We start from the raw sequence: 25089 nt of genomic DNA on the forward strand, positions 1-25089 counted from the left end.
TCTGCAAGCTAGAATTTGGAAAATATGTCCCAATATTCTGACTGTATAATTTAAAATATATTACTACAGCAAAATATCCTTAAATGTAACACTAGGGAAAAGATAATGCAAACTATTGTTATGCAAGGTGGATACTGGCTATAAAATATAGTTATTTAAGGCAAACAGACACAGGTTCCAATTCTAACAGCCATTTGATAAAACCTACTTCTAGGCTACTATAAGGATTAAATGAGATGGTATGCAAATAGCATTTAGATTAGGGCCAGGATCACAGGGATCAATCACAGTGGCTATTACTCTTATTGCTACTTATAAAGCTTTTTCAGAAGAAAAGGCATAATACAGATACAGATATAGATATTCATAATACTAGTTCTGTACATGCGTTTCAAGTTAATTATCACAGTATGTCTAAATTGGAAGCAAAGTATCCAAAGGCATGATTGTTTTATTATCTCTTTTAGTACTTACTGAATATCTACTGCCCATCAAACTGTGTTGCTTACTAAATATACAGAGCTAAACAAGGCATAATCTCTGCCATTAACTCACAGTCCTCTGGGAGTAAAAGATATAAAAACAGACAGTTTGATTTACATAATTTTAACTTCCCTCAAAGAAAGTCCTGGAGATGATATTTTGCTTTTACACTAAAATAGTATATTTCATTGAATAATTAAGAATGTCATCTTGCTCATTTTTTCTAATTGTATCTCTTATTATTTTACTGACCTTTATAATTTAAATGCTCATGTAGAATATATGTATACCTTTAACTATATTTAGATGTTTGAAGGTGCTGTTATTGAATGACTCTATTCAATAAAGCTAAATTGTGATTCAAGCAATGAATAGCCACAAGGCCCATTTGGTACTCAGAGAATTTTTGAAGCAGTATGTACAATGCACTTCTCTCATTCTTAAAACCACCACCCCAAATTAGACTGCCTTGATGATAGGATACTATGTTTGCTGTAAATAATAAATGAGTAAATATTAAATGATACATAAAATATTTATTCAATGTTTATTGTGTGCCAGATGTGTTCAAGTTTAAATGTATTAATTCATTTAATTATCACAACAAATCTTATGAGATAGGAGCTACTACAGTGTCCATTTTACAGATAAGAACAGTAAGATACAGAGAAGTTAAGTAAGACACTGAAGATTCGGCAGCTGGTAGCAAACAGAACCCAATTTTCATTCTGTACAGTCTGGCTTTAGAGCACTGACTAGTTTATCTGATCTTTATTCAGCATTCTGAACCAATTAGTTCTTGGTAAAAACATTTCAAGACATTTCAAAACCCTGCTGCAACACATCCCCTGGCCACTGGTATTGTCCTGTTAATGGTCACTTGCCCGTGGCCTCAGAGAAGCCCTTAGGCAGTCAGCAGACCTGGGCTTTAGTTCCAGCTCCATTAGTAGCTACAAGCTAGTTGTTCAACCCTGGAAAATGGGTTTATCTTTTTTTTTTTTTTGTCTTAATGTCCGTAATATCCACGTGGAGGCACTGGGTACCCTTGGGTCACAATGTCCTTGCATATTGGATTAATATTAACCAGGTGCTGCTGGGGAAGAGTTGTGAAAGACATTTGTTTCAAAGAACAAAATCATTCCACAGTTTGAAAAATGAGCTAAAATAATTAGATATCTTCACGGAATCTTGAATAGGCTAACACACACACACACACACACACAGATATATATTAAATCTGTGACACAGAGATATTATATACAGCATTTCATGCAACTATATGACCACAGTCCTTAGCTCCCCACTGCCCCCAATAGAGCATATCACAGGACTAATATTCCATTCCATAGACTACACTTTAGGAAACACCAGACCAGATTTCTAATATATCATCCTATTCTAAAAGCCATTTAATATTTTTAATATATTACCTTAATCACTACATTTTAGAGTGCTATGTATTAGAATTTTTATTGATCTACTTAAAATGTATTTAATCTTTTATTCTTTAAATGTTAGTTTCCTTCACATAAGTAGTTCTTACTTCTTTATAGGTTTCATAAAATAGTAAATACTATTATTTCATGGATATTTAATGAAAGGTGAAGAAGAAATGATATGAATTGTATTGTTGAAATCTTTAAGAAAATTCTAGGCAAAATATAGTTCATACAAAGCGTGAAACAAATTGCTATTACCATTAACTTACCAACCATTTTGAAAATAATTTCTAGATAGAGCTTTAGCAAACATTCATATATGGTATGTTCATAGGCCACCTTCATTAAGAAGTACAAAGTCATCTATAAAAAACTGATTTTGACAAACGAATGTTTACAAAGATCATTACTCTTAACTTCATCAGAAAGATCTTTTCATTTTCAAATTGACAATGATGAAATTCTACATACATACAGAGCAAATATGTGCAAATAATTAAGAATATGCAGAGCAATAAATTGAAGGGAAAAGTAATATAAATGGTTATACCTCAAGTATGAAAGCATATCATTAGTTTTTATTGTAATGTAGTTAAAAATCTTCCCCATCCTAATAACATCAGTAAAAACAACCAACAAAATTGAAAGTAATGGTATAAAGTCAATGTAATGCAAATGAGGGTTTTTAGTTGATACATGCCTCTAATATTAGTAACCATATTTTAATGAAAGGGTTAATTCTTGAGGATTACGTGATGTTCCTTAAATTTACATTATTAAATCTGCAAGAGGGTGAATATTATAGAGTCAAACCTTTAGAAACACAATGAAGTGTGGAAGTCTTTTAATACTTAGTAAATATTTAAGGTCTATTAAATAATAAATTGAGTATCAAAATAAATATACTGAAGAAAAAGTTGCTCTAGTCTACATACATTTTAGTAGCTTGATAATGCATATATAAATGCCATTTTAACCTGGTGTTGTCACCCAAATTCCCTAAGGATAAAGGTTTTAGAATGGCAGCTGAGTATCTCTGCTCATTTAACACAAACACTATTTCACTAGATATATTATACATCACAAGTGTGTTCTTCCCCACTAATTTTTTGTTTGTTTGTTTGTTTTTTGAGACAGAGTCTCCCTCTGTCTGCCAGGCTGGAGTGCAGTGGCACAATCTCAGCTCACTGCAAGCTCCGCCTCCCGGGTTCACGCCATTCTCCTGCCTCAGCCTCCCGAGTAGCTGGGACTACTGGCACCCGCTGTAACGACCAGCTAATTTTTTTGTATTTTTTAGTAGAGACAGGGTTTCACCGTGTTAGTCAGATGATCTCGATCTCCTGACCTTGTGATCTGCCCACTTCGGCCTCCCAAAGTGCTGGGATTACAGGCGTGAGCTACCGCGCCTGGCCTTCCCCACTAATTTTAATGTTAATTCCAGAAACCCTTTGAGTAAGGAGGGTCTCTAGTCTACTCTGACAACGTTAAGTGCAACTAAAAAGTGAATTAAGTCACATTCTTTATTTCAATGTCACTGCACTCAGATATTTCGTTAAATCGTTGAAAGCAAAGAAAAAGTTTAAGAAGACAGCACAGTTGTTTACTTTGCGCAGGATGAGTAAGGGTCGATAATCTAAGTTGTGTATATAACCCATTTGCTCAATCCTGAAAGCATTCCCTTATTTCCCCCATTATATCTGGAGCTCACAGACAAAAATTCTTTTTCATCACTTTGAACTTGTCTTTATCGTATACCAAGCCTAGGTCACATTGCCTTGATCTTTTCCTAAATTACCGTGATCAGAATATCACCAATAATCCACGTGTGTGTTTGAATAAATGCAGTTAGTGCCTTCTAAAAACTGGAAAAAATGGGCAAAACCTGAACAGCTCCTTCCTAAACTGGAAATATCTGTGGACACTTATGTGCGAATAGCATTTCTCTTACCTCTTTAAAGCGGTTTTTGAAATGGACTTAACAAGTAGCAATAAAACAAGTTAGACTAGATTTGATCTCTACATAGTGTGATCAACAGTCCCAGTTTGCTCAGGACTGAAGGGTTTCCAAGGACATAAGACTCAATACCAAAACTGAGCAAGTTCCAGGTAAAACAGGGAGAGTTTGTCACTCTTTCTCTTAAGTTCCCTTTCACCTTTAATATTTTTGCAACCATAAATATAGTTGTGATCACTGTTTTTTAGCCAATAAAGCAACAATTTATGTACAGAACCATAGGCTCTACTAATTTTCCCATGTCCTCATTTGAACAATCTTTCAGTGAGAGAGAAGAAAAGCACTAAACCCAGGTAGCTTAGAAGTCATCTAAAATTTGGCTACTTAGGAAGAAAGAAAGCATATACAAAAACTCAAAGTATCTCAAAAGGGAGACTTACCCTCCTTAATTTTTCCTCCTACCCCACTTTATTTGGAATGCATACCTCTTCCTCAATTCTGCTGCATCTATCTCCCTGAGAATAAAAGCTTAACACAAACCAGATGACTGTGTCTATAAAAATTCTGTCTTCAACAGAAACCTGCTCTCCTTCTAGTAGGCCTAAAAATCCAGAAAATGAGAAGTACATGCATTGATCTGTTGTTTCAAGCATTGTTTCAATGCAGATTTGCTTTCCATGAAGTCAAAAGGTCTGTCTGCATTCCCTTCAATTAACTCCGGCTTTACACTTTCCATGGACAACTTTAGTTATCTCAAAGTATGTCACAATATCTTCTAACAGTGATGATACTGATTTTTGTTTGTTTGTTTGTTTTTGAGATGGAGTCTTGCTGTGTCGCCAGGCTAGAGGGCAGTGGCACAATCTCAGCTCATTGCAACCTCCGCCTCCCAGGTTCAAGCGATTCTTCTGCCTCAGCTTCCCAAGTAGCTGGAATTATAGGCACACGCCACCACATCCAGCTAATTTTTGTGTGTTTAGTAGAGATGAGGTTCACCATGTTGACCAGGATGGTCTTGATCTCTTTACCTTATGATCCACTCGCCTTGGCTTCCCAAAGTGCTGGGATAACAGGTGTGAGCCATGGTGACTGGCCAATACTGATTTTTATGTAAAATGTAGATAACAAAACCTTTCTGAGGGTGGTGATGTCACCAAAAATGCATGAAACTATTCCAAAATTAGTCCTGTGTTTATTCCTTTATTCCTTCTGGTCAGTATGCCCAAAGCACTGACAATAGTTATCTGTCATTTACCATGTTTTAAAAATCTATCAAATCTAACAATTTTCCTTCAGTATCTCTCCCACCCAACTTTCTTTCCTTATTTATTTATTTATTTATTTATTTATTTATTTTAAGACAGAGTCTCACTCTGTCAGCCAGACTGGAGTGCAGTGGCACGATCTCGGCTCACTGCAACCTCCGTCTCCTGGGCTCAAGTGATTCTCCGGCCTCAGCCTCCCAAGTAGCTGGGCTTACAGGCATGTGCCACCACGCCTGGCTAATTTTTGTATTTTTAGTAGAGACATGGTTTCACCATGTTGGCCAGGCTGGTCTTGAACTCCTGACTCCAGGTAATCTGCCCGCCTCGACCCCTCAAACTGGTGGGATTACAGGCGTGAGCCACCAAGCCCAGCCCCAGCTTTCTTTTTTATTTTATTTTATTTTATTTTTATTTTTTTAAGGTTAAAAATATTTATTTCTTCAATACAAAATGAATTTAAATAGTTCCCACTTAGACAAAATATATTTATCTGTTCTAATACATTAGAGAGAAACACGTTACTAGAATGACTACTGACTCCAGTAAACAATTATTTTTTTCTGAGAAAAAATTTTAACATTTTAATAAAAATATTAATGTTTTAAATTTGCCTTGATGTACTGAAGATACATATATATATAATGTTTTTATGATATATATTGCATAACTTTTGAGTTCTTTTAAGTATCTCAACATTTTATTTTATTTATTTATTTATTTTTATTATCATTATACTTTAAGTTCTAGGGTACATGTGCATAACGTGCAGGTTTGTTACATATGTATACTTGTGCCATGTTGGTGTCCTGCACCCATCAATTCGTCAGTACCCATCAACTCGTCATTTACATCAGGTATAACTCCCAATGCAATCCCTCCCCCCTCCCCCCTCCCCGTGATAGGCCCTGGTGTGTGATGTTCCCCTTCCCGAGTCCAAGTGATCTCATTGTTCAGTTCCCACCTACGAGTGAGAACATGCAGTGTTTGGCTTTCTGTTCTTGCAATAGTTTGCTGAGAATGATGGTTTCCAGCTGCACCCATGTCCCTACAAAGGACACAAACTCATCCTTTTTTATGGCTGCATAGTATTCCATGGTGTATATGTGCCACATTTTCTTAATCCAGTCTGTCACTGATGGACATTTGGGTTGATTCCAAGTCTTTGCTATTGTGAATAGTACCGCAGTAAACATACGTGTGCATGTGTCTTTATAGCAGCATGATTTATAATCTTTTGGGTATATACCCAGGAATGGGATGGCTGGGTCATATGGTACTTCTAGTTCTAGATCCTTGAGGAATCACCATACTGTTTTCCATAATGGTTGAACTAGTTTACAATCCCACCAACAGTGTAAAAGTGTTCCTATTTTTCCACATCCTCTCCCCCAACTTTCTTAATGAATGCCATCTCCTTTAACCATTTTCTATTGCAAAATATATCCCAGTGTTCCATAAAATTGATACAATCTTGTACATAACAATTGACATCCTCCACATCATAGTTTTCATTAGAATCCCTTCATAATTTAGAGTTTGCCATACTAACATTTAGATAATTATACATCTAGGTAATACATGTAGGTAATTTTACTTCAAATTCAGAAGTAAAAAAAAAAAGTAATTAGGATAAATTTCTATCTATACTTCTGTTGTCATTTACAAAAATTCAATTGAAGTAAACAAAATAAGGGTCAATTTTACACAATTTCAAAAAATTATTTTATATATCTCTGTTTTTATTTATCACAGTGCACTGAATTCTGAAAAACAATATTACTTTTAGTAATACTTTAACCATGTTTCCATTCATACTTTCAGTAACTATTTATTGAGTACCCACAGTATCAGATACTGTGTATAGGTAACATAGACTATGGTATAACAATAAGAATTTAAGGTAAAATGTCATATTTTAGAAAAATTATTGTATCTTATGATCTTCATGTCACAATGAACTGGTAATATCTAGCTAAGAGAAATTTACAATGTCCTATAGATATGCACTGGCTAAGTTTTTTCAACTAAGTGGGCCTGAATTCCCTATATGTGAATAGAAGTACTTCCAGTCATGAGATATGTTCCGAATACCCTGAATCTATAAATAGGTGGCTATGTAATTCTTTTTTTTTTTTTTTTTTTTAATTGTAGTTTCACTCTTGTTGCCCAGGCTGGAGTGCAATGGCATGATCTCAGCTCACTGCAACCTCTGCCTCCCAGGTTCAAGCGATTCTCCTGCCACAGCCTCCCCAGTAGCTGGGATTATAGGCACCCACCACCACGACTGGCTAATTTTTTGTATTTTTAGTAGAGATGAGGTTTCACTATGTTGGCTAGGCTGGTCTCGAACTTCTGACCTCAGGTGATCCTCCCGCCTCAGCCTCCCAAAGTGCTGGGATTACGAGCGTGAGCCACCATGCCTGGCCAATAATTCATCAACTAAACTAGCATGAAAATGGCTACCCTTAGTGATTACTCTAAAATAACAGGTCTAATTCAGGAATGTCCCAGGGTGGTGGAGGGAGATACACACACACACACACACACACACACACACACTCACACACACACTCTCTCACACACATACACGTAAGGATGAAGGGCAATGCCACTCACACAGAATTGGCACCCTTCACCAGCTCTAGAATACAGTTCTATGGATACTAACACTACCACTGCTTGACAAAGGTATTAACATCAGATCAAGGACCCTGAGAGTTATTGTGATCTTAAATTCCAAATTTGTTAGGACAGTTCTATTAGTAATAGCCTATCCCTTTATCACCATAAATACATGTATAACTTAAGATGTTAGGTGTCCAAATTTCTGATTTGGAGAATATAGTCATAATAAAAAAAGGATCTTCTCCCCTCTGCGCAGAAATAGGGTGAGGTTTTAAAATTCAGATTCAAAGAGCAAAAGATCAATGCAACTAGGACAGTTCCTGTCACTAGAGGGCAGAAGCCATTCATGTGATGAAGTAAAGAATAATTCAAGCATTTTCTATAAGTGGTTTTGTGGATTTTTAAATGTTTTAGAAAGGTGTCCAAGTAACAGAATAGGATACTTGCTATACCTCTATCTAAACTAAACTTCAATGAAATCTTATTTTTGGCTTAAACTTAGATACAAAATTACATCTAAAAAGTTTGGAAAAAAAATTTTAATTAGACATTTAAAATTTCATTAAGCTAAACATTTTAGGAAATATAAAAGTCACATTAAGTTTACTTACAATTGACATTAGAGTCAGTATATAGTTTTGCAAATTCGATCCATGAGCAGAAACCACTTTAGCATCAGCTGTAACCATAATTTCAACGTATCTTGGATATGATATAAGACGTTTTTTCCTGGAATGTAATTGACTTCTTTCATCTTTCAATGGTACATTTTTTGATGGGTGTCCTAAAACTCTTTCTTTCATTACATTAAGATCTTCATTCATGTTTCTGTAGGTATGAAAGGGTAAACTGGTTTCCTTTATTTGACTTTCTAGGGAGAAAAAAAGGATATAATATAGAACCATTAAATTGGATGTGACCAAAAATATCGCAAAAAATAGAATAGCCAAAATTATTTAATACTTACATATTTGTTCCCAACATGAAAATAAAAGGACAAAGAGAAATTATTATTTAAAATAGTATTGTACAGCATTGTCATGAAGATTGCTTTCTATAGTAATAAAAAGTTTGCAAAAGTTCACATTTTCTTAGATTTTACCAACAAGAAATTGTATCTAAGTCATATTTGAAAAGGTAAAATTGTATCTAAGTCATATTTGAAAAGGTATGACTATTCAAATGTATTTATTAACTACCAAGTAGAAAATAAAAATATCCAGGACTTCTTATGTTTTTCTCAGTATGTAAATTAGGTTTTCAAGTCAACAATGACATTTAATCTCATTACAGAGTAGTAACATTTTGTAGGGTGAAACTTTATAAAATAGAGAACAAAACAAACTTTCTTCACATGTGAAAAGCACCAAGAACAACAGAAAAGTAAGCAAAATAACAATATGTGGGTGAATCTATTGAATCCAGAAAGGCAAAAAAAGTTTTTCCTGCCATTTTCTCCTGAAGTGACTTGGCCACTAAAATATCCTTGACCAATTACTGGACCCTAGAGGAGATCCCAGATATACCTGATATATAGAAATCTCAATCAAGGAAAAGATAAATATTTATGCTTTGATTTATTTGTTAATTTAAAGGAAACATTTATTGCATGCCTAATGCATATCAGGAAACATTTAGATACTGAGGAGCAAATAGCACCTCATAAAGCTTATACTCTAATTGAAAGAGGCAAAAAATAAATTAACAACATAGTAAAGATAAAATTTCAGGTATCTTTAGGTGCTTCAATACCAATTCAACTAAAAGACAAAAAAAAATATGATTCTACCTACCAGAATGACTAAAATTACAAAGAGCTATAATACCTAGTGGTACAATCACTTGAAAAACCTATCTGGCAAATTTTAAATTAGACATGCATCTACCCTATGACCCTGCAGTTCCACTCCTAGGTATTTATCTAAGAGAAGGAAAACATATGTTCACAAGAAAACTGGTATAAGTTCACAGCAAAACAAATATATAGACTGATGAACTACAACAGAGACTCCAGATATAAACCCTTGTGTATATGATCAAATGATTTTTGACAAGAGTGCCAAGACCACTCAATATACAAAGACTAACTCAAAATGAGTTACAAATCTAAAAGACCCAAAATATTAAAACTCCTAGAAGAAACCATATAAAGAAAGTGTTTCATAACATCGGATTTGGCAGTGATTTATTGGATATGACATCAAAAGCACAGGCAACAAAAGCAAAAATAGACAAACGGGACTACATCAAACTTAAAAAATATTATTCAAAGGACACAATCAGTAAAGCAAAAAAGCAGCTTATGGATTAGGAGAAAATATTTACAAACTATGTATCTGATAAGGAATTAATATCTAGAATATTTAAAAAATTCCTACAACTCAACAACAGGAAAACAAATAATCTGATTAAAAATGAATAAAGACTTGCATAAACACTTTCCCAAATACATTATACAAATCATCAACACATACATGAAATGATGTTCAGCACAATTCATCATTAAATACATGCAAATCAAAACCACAATATCACATCACACTCATAACAATGGCTACTATTAAACACACACACAGAAACAGAAACAAAGAGAGAATAACAAATGTTGGCAAGTATGTGGAGAAATTGGAAACCTTACGCACTGTTGGTAGGGTTGTAAAATGGTATAATCACTATGGAAAACAATATGGACATTCCTTAAGAAATAAAAATAGAACTACCATATGATCCGGCAATCCTACTGGGGTAAATATCCAAAAGCAATGAAAGCAGGGTCTTGAAGAGCTATTTATACACCCATGTTCTTTCAGTATTATTTACAATAGCTAAGAAGCAGAAGCAACCCAAATGTCCATTGACAAAGGAATGAATAAACAAAATGTAGTATACACATACAGTGAAATATTATTCAGTATAAAAAAGGAAGGAAGGCATGTGTGGTGGCATGCACCTGTTGTTTCAGGCACTCTGGAGGCTGAGGTGGGAGGATCACTTGAGCCTCCAAGTTTGAGGCTACAGTGAGCTATGATATACCACTGCACTCCAGCTTGGGTAAGAATGAGACTCCACCTCTAAAACAAACAAACAAAAACAACAACAACAACAACAACAAAAAGGAAGGACATGCTGTCGCATATGACAACATGAATGAACCTTGAAGTCATTATGCTAAGTGAAATAAGCCAGTTTTTTAAAAATCCTGTATGATATTACTTAAATGAGATACTTAAAATAGTAAAATTCATTGAAACAAAAACTATACTGGTGGTTACCAGGGGATAGAGAAAAGGGAAAATGGGGAGTTGTGAATGGATATAGTCTCAGTTTGTAAGATGAAAAAGTCGTGGAGATCTGTTGCATAACAATGTGAATATACTTAACACTACTGAAGTGTACACATACAAAGGATTAAGATGGCAAATCTCATGTTACTTTTTTTTTTTTTTTTTTTTTTGAGGGGGAGTCTCGCTCCATCACCAGGCTGCAGTGCAGTGGTGCAATCTCAGCTCACTGCAACCTCTGCTTCTTGGGTTCAAGCAATTCTCCTGCCTCAATCTCCCAAGTAGTTGGGATTACAGGTGCACGCCACTATGCCCAGCTAATTTTTGTATTTTTAGAGAAACAGAGTTTCACATGTTGGTCAGGCTGGTCTCGATATCGTGACCTTGTGATCTGCCTGCCTCGGCCTCCCAAAGTGCTGGGATTATAGGCGTGAGCCACCATGCCCGGCCACCTTTTTTTTTTTTTAACCACAATTAAAAAATGTTTCAAAGAATGTTTATAGCACTTTTATTCATAATAGTCAAACCTAGAAACAACCCAAATGTCTGTCCACAGGAGAAAACTAGAAAGGACAAGAACTAAGCTTCACAAAGGGTAGAACAGTGGTTGTCAGGAGCTAGGGAGTGAAGGAAATGAGGAGATGCTGGTCAAACGCACAAACTTTTAGTTATAGGATGAATAACGTCTGGGAATTGAATGTACAGCAGAGTGACTATAATTAATAATACTGTCTTATTTAATCGAAATTTGCTAAGAGAATAGCTTTTATGTGTTGTCACCACACACATCATTCTGTGAGGTGATGATGTGTTAATTAATTTAATTGTGGTAATCATTTCACATGTATACATATATCAGTCATCATGATGTATACCTTGAATATATACAGTTTTTATCAATCAATTATACATCAATAAAACTGGGGTGGGGGAAGTGATAATGAACAAAGCTTCAGCAAGAGATGCTTTCCTTATCCATGCGTGGCATCCTATTCCGGGAAAGGCTGACTATGCTAGCTGATGTAGCAGCGCTGCATAAGATTTGCAATGTGGGACAACAAGCAGCCCTCACCTCAGAAGAGAAAAACCATCTCCACACTCCTCAAAAGAAAGCATCCCTCTTATCAAGTAATTTACCACTTGTCTGTAGCAGAAAAAGAAATCCTGTCTTATCTTCTACTGCCTGTAGAAATCCTGTCTTATCTTCTACTATCTCACTGCCTGAAGAATCTCCAAAAGTCTGTCTAGCCTGAGTGCTAAGAAATTATATATCTCACTGGCTAACAATAACAAGTAAAAAAACCACAATTCAATTAGGAAAGCACTATGGTTTGAAGAAATCAGGCTGACAGAGACTAAACTAGAATAGATGGTTTCAGTGCAAACTAAAATAATGAAAGATTGCCATATTATTCATAATTCAGTGCAAACTAAAATAATGAAAGATTGCCACATTATTCATAATCCTAAATGCCCATCAATGACAGAATGGATAAAGAAAACGTGGTATATATACACCATGGAATTCTATGCAGCCATAAAAAAGAACGAGATATCTTTTGGGGAACATGGATGAAGCTGGAAGCCATTATCCTTAACAATCTAATGCAGGAACAGAAAATCAAATACTGCATGTTCTCACTTACAAGTGGGAGCTAAATGATGAGAACTCAAGTTCACAAAGAATGGAACAACAGACACTAGGCCCTACTTGAGAGTGGAGGGTGGGAGGAGGGAGAGGAGCAGAAAAAAAATAACTATTGGGTACCGGGCTTAGTACCTGGGTGATGAAAAATCTGTTCAACGAATGCCTGTGACACAGATTTACCTACATAATAAACTGGCACATTTACTTTTAAAATAAAAGTTAAAAAATAAAATAAAATAAAATGATGAAAGAAACAGTTTCTACGAAGGAGATGATAATTAGAACACAAAAAAAGTCTGCAATAAAAAAGCATAAATTTTTAAAGACTATTATTATTATCATTGAAACATTTAATAACACCACATAAGATAGGTGTTATTGTTTATCTCATTTTACAGATGAGGAATCTACAACATATAGAGCTTGAGAAGCTCACATACACATTTGCTAGGTAATGGAAGTAGAAATAAAAACAAATAAAAGGAACAAAACTAAATAGATCATTTATCATGATAAAACTGAATGGGTTGAATTTGTCCATCAAAACACAAAAACTTTATAGAACTCAGTTAATAAACAAAATCTAGCCATATGTTAACTGATCAGTAGTATGGCTGGGATTCAAATCCTGGGGACCTGGTTCAGAGTGTTTTTTTTTTTCAGTTAAAATTTTTTTTACTATTAAAAAATATTTTGTGCGTACATAGTAGGTATATACATTTATGAGGTACATGAGATATTTTGATAGAGGCATATATTACATAACAATAACATCAGGGTAAATGGGGTATAAATAATTTCAAGCATTTATCCTTTCCTTGTGTTGCAAATAATCCAATTATACTCTTTTAGTTATTTTGAAATGTACAATAAATTATTGCTGACTGTAGTCACCTTGTTGTACGAGACTTTATTCATTCTATCTAACTAGGTATTAAGACCAGCATGCATTAGCTAGTTTTCCTGATGTTCTCCCTCCGCCGACCCTGACAGGCCCCAAAGTGTGTTGTTTCCCTCCCTGTGTCCATGTGTTCTCATTGTTTAACTCCCACTTATAAATAGTGAGAACATAAGGTGTTTGGTTTTCTCTTCCTGAGTTAGTTTGCTGAGGATAATGGCTTCCAACTCTACCCATGTTCCTGCAAAGGACATGATCTCGTTCCTTTTTATGGCTGCATAGTAGCCCATGGTGTATATGTACCACATTTTCCCTTTCCAGTCTATCATTGATTGGCATTTGTTGATTCCATGTCTTTGCTATTGGGAATAGTGCTGCAATGAACATATGTGTGCATTTATCCTTGTAATAGAATGACACAAGGCCTCTGCTTGACAATGACGTTTAAAGACAAAAGGAAAGAGAATCAAAATTTAACAACAAATACAATGTTATCAATACAGATCTCAGGGGTTTAATTTCATCAGCAATGGAATAAACCATAAAAGAATATTCTACACAACTCTTTGGCAAAGTAATTGAACAATTTAGAAGAAATCTATAATTTCTTACTTGAACACACAACAGTGTTAATAAATCTTGTCACTATAAGTAAGGAAAGTGAGAAAATTAAATCCAACATAGTTTTTAAAATATAGTTTAAAAACTAAAATAAAAATATATGCCATATATGGGTATAATAACATCACATAAGAAGAAAGCAAGGAGATGACAAACATGGAATTAAGAATGCTGGTTGCTTCAGGTAAGGGGGGGGCAAGTGAACAAAATGGGTGAGGGGAGTGAAATTATGTGGTTGCATTTGGGTTGTTATCCAGGTCCTATATTTTGTATTGGGTCATATATTCATCAATATGTATTATATTATTAGTAAGTTCTTAGTAAATAGTAATATAGCAAACTGACTGCTATTAAAGCAATATGCTGGCTCTCATCACTATCATATAAAATTGTTTTGGTAATACTAGCTAAAGCAATAAGAAAATAAAATGAAATAAACAGTATGAATATTAAGAAGAAAATTTTTTCATTGTTCTGATTTTATTTTGTAGACGAAAGGCTTGCATAACTGAAAAACCCAGGAGACAAAATAAGAAACCAATTAAGACAATAATCCTCAATAGAGGAATAGTTGAATAATGGAATGTTATGCAGTTGTTAAATGAATGAATTAGGTCTATAAGTTTTGATATGGAAGGATGTCCAGAATGCATTTTTAAGTAAAAATATAAATGGCGAGTGTAGTTTAATCCCAGTTTTGTAAAAACAAACTCTTTTCCAAATATGCAAGTACTCATAAAATGTATCTAATGAGCCTAAAAGGTATACACCCCAAACATTTAACAATAAGTGAGACAGAAGAGGGAGACAGTAAAACTATTACATGCTTTCTTTAACATCTCAGTGCCCTTTAAATTATTACAATGAGCTTATTTTATCATTGTAATTTTAAATTTAAATTATTATTTTAAAAAATGCATATATTACTATTTTCTTGGCTAAATATCTAATCTCATTACTTTTTTGTATTTATACCTAAGTGGTGTTACAAATGTTGATACAATTACCTTTCCAAATACCCTACATAAATGGTCACTATTCAAAGCACATTGGCCAGTTCAATTACATCATTTCTATGTAATGCATCCCTTTCTATTTAGGTCCCATTGAGTCAAATGTTAAAATAACGTGTTGTCTTTTATTAATAACAAGTGTATTATGACCCAAAACTAATTTAAACCAAACCAAAATACAAAATCACACTATCATGCAACAATGATAATCTGCCCACTAGAGCATAAAACACTTGAAAATTACAATCACTGAATATCTCTTATAACAGCAAGGTGTATTCTAGAATGCAAGGAGGAGGTTAAAATAATAAGAATATAAACTACTAGAAAATTAGTGTTAAATAATAATATAATTAGAATCCCATAATTCTACTTGGATGTCCTACTGGCACCTCATATTTAAACATACAAAACTGAATTCATCATTTTCTTCTCCCACACACAGTTTCCCTTTCTATTAATGCGAGAAATAGCCTCCCAATACATATAACTCATATTCAAAACTGAACATTACCATTGGGCTCCTCCTATCCCTCCTTCACCCTTTGTATCTAGTCACCAAGTTTGGCCATTTCTCCTTCAAAATGCTCCTTGTATTTCTTCTCCTGCAGGGTCCTTGCCTCCAAACTCATTCAGGTCCTTCTCACCTCAGAACATTATTAGAATAATGAATACAAAATTAGACGCAGAGTCTCCCAAACGTTCCTGCCATCTTCAATCTCTTGTCCCTTCCATTCATCCTTTATTTATGTCCAAAAAGATTCATTTTTAGAAACATTCCTTTTATCTCATCCTTATTTAGGAAGAGATATAATGGATTCTCATTGCCCATAAGATACAGTCTAAGCCTCTCCCTACTAGCCCACCCCTAAATCCAGTCACCACCACCAAGCTATAAATTCCCTAAAGACTGAGAACACTGTTAGGCAATATGTTCTGCCTTTTATAAGTGCTCAGTAAATGTTCGTGGAAAGAAAGAAAAAGGATTAGGATAAAGAAAGGAAGGATAATGGGGAAGGGAAATAGAAGAAAGGCAGTGATAGAGGGAAATGAAGGAAAAGAATATATTGAAGAGCAAGACAAAAGAGTTGATCAGGCCAGATCTTCAGGGTAGGAACAATAATTGTGATGTACAATAGGAACAATTCAAAGACAGATATGTGATCTTTGATTTGCCTAATATTAAGTACAACATTCATTCTGATGTCTGTACACAGGCTAGAATTCATATAATGCTCTATATTTGACCAGATGAGGAAACACATTTTACACTTCTTCACTAGCATGCAACCATCCATTTTTTAAATGAGGACATAAAATCAAATGATGCTTACTCTAGACTTAACATCTTAAACAACTTGCTGAATGTGCAACATATCAAATACCTGGGTGGTCCTTGAGATAAAGTGTGACCATATCAGATGTATTGTGAAATCTCACATTTTCTTATGATTTAAATTGTTTTCTGGATCTATTATATGCCCTGTGTTGCCACACTATTGCGTTTTCTTATTAATACTACTATCAACAACAATAAAGATACAATACTGAGTGCTTATTACATATCAGGTACTAGTACACTTCATATATGTTATCTCACTTAGCATTAACAAAAACCCTACGATGTAAGTACTATTATTATCCTCATTTTATATATGAGGATAATTTTTATATGAGGATAATAATCATAATTTTATATATGATGATAATATTTTTATTATATATGAGGAAAGTGAGGAACAGGAAGGTTAAACTGCTTATTGTAATATAACTAATAAAATAAAATATCCTCATTTTCTATATGAGGATAATAATTTTATGTGAGGATAATCATCATAATTTTATATGTGAGGTTATTATTATTATATATGAGGAAAATGAGGAACAGAAAGGTTAAACTGTCTGTTGTAATATAACTAATAAAATATAAACCTGAAATATATTTATTTTAAAAATTATTAGTATTTCATAACACAAAAGTGTATGAAAATCTACAGTCCTCTGTGATTTCTCAATATTATTAGAAATTTCAACCAGTACTTTAAAATTATAGCTTGCAGCTTATAAAATATTTCATAGTACTTTTTTCAAAGAGTTTCACGAGTTAATAATTGGAGCCCTAACTACTAATAATAAATTTGCAGAAGATTATGAACTTACCAGTGGCCAGCTGAAACTTGAAACAAATCATTACACCATCAGTCTTCTTCGCATCCCTGAATCACTTACTATTATGGGGCACATTTTAAAACACAGAGACATGTGACACAGATTAGGTGAAATTTCAACAGCCACCAACTGAGTAAGTGGCATAACAAAGACATGAATTCAGATTTCTCAGTATCAATTATTTCAGCTGAACTCCACATCACATGACTCTTCTAAAGGTTGAATGTGGTAATATATGAAGACTGTTGAGAATGTAGTAACCAGGGTCATGTTGGTAAATGTTGATTCCTAAAAGACTAGCTACTCACATTCACAAAAATATGCATTACAGAGGTCCCTCTTGCATTGTAGAAGCATAGAACTGAGCCAAGATTTGGATATAAAGGCTTTTGGCTCTACTTAGAATAAAAACCTGAGACAGATCTGATAATGTCCTTTCATCTAGTGGCCTTAAAGGAAAAAAGAAGGCACTAGAAACCCCCAAATTACCCCCATTAATTCTACAGATACCAAAAAATCCTACCTCCTCCCACTATGTGTGCTAACAGGACAATGGAGCACACTGGTCAAGTGTCACAGAGTAAATATTTTTTATTCTTCCGCATTCTCAAGAAACCAACCCATAAGACTTGTTCTAAAGAAGTGTAAGACACACTTCCCTTAAAAGCTGCATCAAAGATTCCTGCATACATCAGGAACTGAAAACAGGCACACGATAATTCACAAACTCAAAGCCTTTAAGATTTTTTTTAATGGAAAGGAACATGCACACCTACTGTCTCTTTCCAGCTTTTGGCATCATAACCTCTACACTTTAAGAGCATTAAAACAAGGGAAACATTTGTGCAGCCCTCTGCTTTTTTTTTTTTTATTATTTATTTTACTGCATTGACCAGGCTGGTCTCGAAATCCTGGGCTCAAGCAATCTTCCCACCTCGGCCTCCCAAAGCTCTGGTATTAAAGGCATGAGCCCCCATGCCTGGCCTCACCCTTTTCATTTTAAAAAATGCTTTCCTGGCCAGGCACGGTGGCTCACGCCTGTAATCTCAGCACTTTGGGAGGCCAAGGCAGGCAGATCACGAGGTCAGAAGATAGAGACCATCCTTGCCAACACGGGAAACTTCATCTCTACTAAAATTACAAAAATTAGCTGGGTGTGGGGGTACATGCCTGGAATCCCAGTTACTCAGGAGGCTGAGGCAGGAGAACAGGGAGGCAGAGGTTGCAACGAGCCAAGATCTTGCTGCTGCACTCCAGCCTGGTGACAGAGTGAGACTCTATCTCAAAGAAAAAAAAAAAAAAAAAAAAAAAAAGCTTTTCCACATTTCCACATCTTCAAATGCGATTTACCAGAAATTCTAAGTGAAGAAGTCGGACTAAAATAAACCAATGGATCCTAATGTCAGAATTTAGATGGATGATTGATTATACATATAACAATGCGATATTCCAAACTCTTCCTCTCTTATTTCTTGAAAAGATTTGCTTTTGAAAATCTTTTAATCAGTGAATTAAATGTATACTCTAGCATTTGAACATGTAAATGAAATGTATCATTTTGTTCTTCAAAGAAAAACCGTGTGTTCAGAATTCATGCTGAATATTGATATCTACTAAGTGACTCTTGCAAATGTGTGGGGCTGCTGAAATTAGAATATGGCATAACGCTATTAAAATTGACAGTAATACATGATTCTGCTACATTAATCTTATCTTCCTATTTTCAGATGAGCCTTCAGGGCACTCCATTTCCAAGCCATCTCCACTGACTATGATTTAACAGCAGACAACAAATAACTCCCTTTTGTTTTTCAAATTTTTATAGGGGTTGTTTCTGAGCTAGATCAACCACAATTTCTAACTATCTGCTCCATGTGTGTAAAATCATTTTAGAAATAATTTGAGATAATTTTAAGTACTAAGAATTCTAAAATACTTCCCAAAAGACAAAGGTAATTCAAAGTAACCATTTATAATTTTTAACTTCTCTATTTACTCCATCAATTCAAGTATTGATATAATACTATTTTCAACACCATTTTCAAATAACTTGATGAAACATTAGTATGAACTTTTCCTTTTATGTTATTAACTCTGTAATTTATGATGGATATTTGTTAAAAAGTCATAATTCAGATATCCAGGACATAAGCTAAGTTTACACTTTAACTCATTCTTTATTCTAATGCTACTCTTGTAAATTTTTTTAATACTCTACAATTACTCCTCCTGGGTCTGTAATTTCTGAAAGAGCTTTTGACTGAAAACAACAGAATTATCATATGAAATGTCCATCTAACCTTTTATATTTTCTTAAAAGATTTTGTAAAATAAGAAACATTAAAGATATTTTCCAAAGTAAATCTAATGTTGAAAAACTTAGAGATGTAATTAAAAGATGGTCACTAAATGAATACTAAATGTTAGAAACAAAAATTCTATGTGATATATTAATAGTACTTAATATGTTTATTATGGAATCAATTTTATTCACATGGTTTTTATCAGCTGTTACTAACCCGTTCACTATTTTTAGATGTTGACAAAAGTAGGAAAAAATCAAGCTTTAAAATTATTTACAGATTGAACACTTATTTTCAAGCAGGTATTTTATTTTATGCTACATCCCAGAATTTAATAATTCACCATTTTTCAAATGAATGTTTTGTCGATCTTATTTAACACCAAGAAAAATCTAGTATCTGGATACAGCTGAATATGTACAAAAGAAGTTGCAGACAGACAGGTCAGAGTGGGGAGGGAGGTTCCCCCCCGCCCCCCGCCCCACCACCCCACTGTCTTCAGTTTTCTGTCTCTCTTTCAAGGGAGAAAACATTAGTCCTGAGGTCCAGTATTCTGAAATGCTCTCCACATGAAACAGTATATTTGTTTCCTGTCCTGGTGATGGGTCCAACTCACTCCAACATATGATCTTTACAAAGTACTGAACACATGCTAGGGCCAGCCAAAAACATGAACCATCCTCCTTTTGCAGTTTTCCCTTGCATTTATACTCTGTGAATGCAGCCCAGTCAGACATGTCAATGTCTTTAAAAATAGGGCTGCTTCTGAATAGTGCGATTCTGAATCAGATTCTAATTGCAGATAATTAGAATTATTGCTTCCTTTTCATAAGCAAAGCATCATGTGGCTAAGCAGTTCTCTACTAGAGCCAAAGATTCAAATTGACTTCACTAAGCATTTACAATTAAGTGTTTGCTAGACCAAAGGAAAACTATAAAAGGAACTACATGCTGATTAGTGATCTAATATTTTAGATAGAAAAAGTTGTATATCTTGCTCTCTATAAATCTATTTATTTTTGCTTATCTTCTTTACCTGGTGAGTAAATATAAATGAGTATCAACTTATAAAATAAAAATGATGTCCTCACAGAGTTTATATCCTATGGTCCATTATTTTAATCATTCTCTTCAACAGGCCCTCATCTTCCTTGCTCTTCTTCTATCCAACACAAGAAAATTACAAACTAAATTTACTCTTGAACATAGATGAAAAATTCTAAAGATAACATTATCAAACCAAGACTGGCAAAAATATAAGGTAGACGTGACATTTGAGAATCAATTAATCAAATTCATCACATTAACTTAATAAAAGGAAATATATATATTTATATATCTATATAATCATCTTGGTACATGCAGGGAAAACACTTGATAAAATTCAACATCCATTCATAATAAAAATTCTTAGTGAACTAGAAATTTAGGGAGAACTTCCCTAAGCAGATAAAGAGTACCTAAGAAAAATCTACAATAAACATTGTATGTATTAGAAAAGGTTGAAAACTTTCATTCTAAAACTTGCAATGAGGCAAGGATTTTCATTACTGCTATTTCTAAGGACAGTTCTAGAAAATCTAGCCAATGTAACAAAACAAGAAAAATAAAATATTGAAAGATTGGAAAGGAAGAAATAAACTGTCTACATGATTATCAAGGTACAGAATCCAAAAGAGTCAACAAATAAACCACTAGAGTACATAAATGTAGCAAGGTTGCTGAATATAAGGCCAATATTTTTAAATGCCTGCATTTTTATATAGAATAAACGTAGTAATTAGAAAATAAAATTTTTTAAATGATATCACTGACAATACTGTCAAAAAGAATAATCTGACAACTCTCTTACTCTCAGCCCTCACCTACAACTTACCTGTCAGCTTGACCATTAAAATATATACAATATCTGGACACCTCTCGCTGTCTTCATAGTTACCACCCTAATTCAGCACCTCACCACTTCTCAACACAATTATTGCAGTATACTGCAGTACCTCCTATTGGTTTCCTTGCTTTTGCTTGTTCCCCTAGTTTTTTTTTTCCCCACATCATCTGAGTGATCTCTTTACAATGTGGACTGATTATACCATTACTATGCTCCATGTCTGACAGTGGCTTCCATTGCTAAAATTATAGCCAAATTCAGAACTGTGACTTAAAATGTCCTAACTGTAGAGATGGATTCACCATGAACCTAAAAAGCCTTAAACTTTTGGTCTCTAGAAATTATGTATTCATAATTTTCTATTAAAGAGCACTCCAACTGTCTAATTTTTAGGATCCCACAACCTGGAGCCACCCATAACTACATGATCAGGCCTCCTACTACCATTCTTTCTACTGATTTCCTACAACCTTCTTTCCTCCCTCACTGCACTAGCACAGGATAGTCCTGCAACAGTGAGGAAGGTATTCAGTAAATATTTTATGAATCAATGAACAAATTTTTTTTAAAAACCATGCTAGGGCAAGGGTGACACCTCATCTTGCAGAGTTCTTATGTGGGACAAGAAAAGGAGTCTCCTCTTAGCAATCAACTTTTTTCTTCACTTATTCAATGTCCAACTCCACTCTCATATTCTAACATGGAGCAGGAAAAACCTGTATGTGTCTTACCACTGCACTCTTCTGGCTTTCCTTCTCATTACTTCTCCTGGCACATCCCTACCCCATGGTAAGAAACTTTTTATTTATTCACTCTATGCTATATTTTTTCTTTTCAGCTGAATGCTATGCACTGATTCCTCCAGGGTTAGTAGTCAGTATACAAAAGAGACAGATAATGAATTCAGAAATTTATCTTATTTGCTGTTGTACAATCAGATTTTGAAGGTCATAACCTTAATATCACCTTGGTCTTTCTACTTGCAGCCTTCCCATCTCACAAATAAAAAATCTGAAGAGTGGTCATCAAATAATCCCAGTTTGATAGAATATACACAAAATTATTAAATGCCATGGCAAAAAAGAAATGATTTAACAAAAAACTGGGCAGTTTTGCACTATTTCTAGTTCTTGTTCTTTTACCACGGCCTGTATTATATTTGCTAATACCTCCGTTAAAATGTTTTTAAATGTAAAAAATAAATTAGGCACCAAAAAAAAGGCTTCTTTTGGAGGGTGTAGGTGAAGAGAGAGGTGAAAGAGAGAGGATGGCTTCAGCCTTAACTGTGTTGAATCGACACTATCACTGGTACATCTAAGAAAACATGCATGTCAGGCAGTTTATAGACCTGAGTTTTGGTCTAAAAACAAGCACTTAAGTTAAAAGTTTTAACATCATGTATCATTTAAATTCATAGTTAAAATTAAGAAAGCAGAAAAAATACACATGATCTATATTAAAACATAGTCTAAAATGGTGGTCCAAGAAGAGCACTTTAAAAAATGCTTAACTTAGAAGATGGGAAACTAATGACAACTAGGAAGGGAAGTGGGAGGAAAGAAAGAAAGAAAAGAAGCAAAGCTGAAAGCAAAGTGTGCCAGTTAAGCCAAAGACGTAAGAAAATGCAGTTAGGATAAGCTGATGGATAGTGTGACATGTTCCCCAAAACTGTAACAGTAAGACCAAGACAGATTATAATGCTTTTGGGAGGTAGAAGGTTATAAGTGATCTTTGAAAGAGTAGTTCCAGTAAAAGGTTAGAAACGAGAATAATGTCTCTATAGTTATCTCTACATAGATTTAGAAGCTTAAGCTGACTCTTTAAAACATCATTAACATGTTATAGTACACAATAATGGGCATGGTCATGGCCATATTTAAAATCCTCTGTCCCTACATTAATTAATGGCACCTTCTTCTCTGCTCACAAATTTATAAAATGTTATAAATAGTAGGGATTTCAGAAATCAAGTAAGATTGCAAAATGATGGCTAATGAAATTCAGCTCTCATGTTTCTTTTTGTTTTTTTCCACTTTAAAAATATCTAGATTTTCATCTTCTCTGTAAAGTACAAATGATCTGGTAATACTGGTCTCACATTCCCAAAGTATCTTTTGCAAGAAGCAGGTATATTCCAGTGCCCAATGGACAGTTCAGTTCCTTCATGACACCTCACCTTACTCCTTTCTGGTGTAGGGATCTGCCTGATCCCTTTAGCTGTAAGGTTAAAAAGTTAATAAGGTAAAAACCCGCAAGTTTCCCACTTAGTTGAATAGGAAACCAATTAAATTCATTAACTATTCATTATCTACTTTGAGTAAGACCCAGAGATCTTTAGGTCTCAAAGCCAGTTAGTAGCATAGCCAGAACTCGCTTACTAAGCAAACTCTGGCCTCTGCTGAAACTAAAAACATTGGACTTCCTCCAGACCAACGTTGATTAAATTATTATATTTAAAGTAAGGGGAAATAATCTGTACATAATTTTATTAAAAAGGCAGTTCTCATGCATTCACAAAAATATTTTCCAAATAGCTTACTCACAAAAAAAAATGTATAAACGTCTCTTCAAAGTTGATAAAAATGTTTTCAGGAAATTATCTTCAATTTACTTCTTTATGTGTGCTTTCCTTGTTTGACACTTAAATCCTCTGTTGATAAAGTGGCTTTTTTCTTTAATTCAGTCTCCCCACCTTCAGTCTCTTATCATTCAAAGCCAAAATTACGTATTTTTTAAAAGCTGCCATAGCAACTAATACAACTATTTTTTAAAGCAAATTATATAATATCTGTTTTAAAATATTTTTATAATATCTCTGCTTTAATTTTTTTCTTGTTTCCCCAATGCCTATGGGATAAGCAATAAAATCCTTAAATTTCTTTCATAACTAGTCTCTGTGCACCTTGCCAGCCTCCCCAGACTACACACACACCTGCACCTTACTCTCCTGATATAGTAAATGGGTTACTCTTTTCTACACACAGCAGGACTTAGAAGATACAAATGCCACATTCCCTCTTGGCTAGAGCCCTGTTCTAACCAATCTTTATAAATTTTGTAACATTAGGTACTCAAAGACTATAAGAATAAATAAATTTAGAAAACTTTCAGGAAAAGCACAGAAATTTAAAGCTGACTGACATCATCTTAAAACCCAGCTGTGTTAGTTTGCTCTCACGCTGCTATGAAGAAATACCTGAGGCTGGGTAATTTATAAAAGAAAGAGGTTTAATTGACTCAGTGCATCATGGCTCAGGAAACTTACAATCATGGCAGAAGGTGAAGTGGGGAAGCAAGGCACCTTAATCACGAGGCAGCAGGAAGGAGAAGTGCAAACAGGAAATGCCAGACACTTACAAAACCATCAGTTCTCATGAGACCCACTCATTATCATGAGAACAGCATAAGAGAAACCACTTCCATGATCCAATTACCCCCACCTGGTCCCGCCCTTGATACACAGGTATTATGGGGATTATAGTCCAAGGTGAGCTTTGGGTGG

General features: G+C 34.4%; 1 protein-coding gene across 1 annotated transcript in view; it reads right to left on the reverse strand.

Annotated features, from left to right (window-relative positions):
* Positions 1-25089, reverse strand: part of ADAMTS20 (ADAM metallopeptidase with thrombospondin type 1 motif 20) — a 216070-nt gene that overhangs the window by 161608 nt on the left and 29373 nt on the right. The window contains 1 exon segment of the mRNA NM_001110539.3: positions 8378-8637. Within this exon segment, the coding sequence (NP_001104009.3) occupies positions 8378-8637 (260 nt within the window).

This window comes from Macaca mulatta, chromosome 11 (genome assembly GCF_049350105.2).
Source record: "Macaca mulatta isolate MMU2019108-1 chromosome 11, T2T-MMU8v2.0, whole genome shotgun sequence".
Classification (NCBI taxonomy): domain Eukaryota; kingdom Metazoa; phylum Chordata; class Mammalia; order Primates; family Cercopithecidae; genus Macaca; species Macaca mulatta.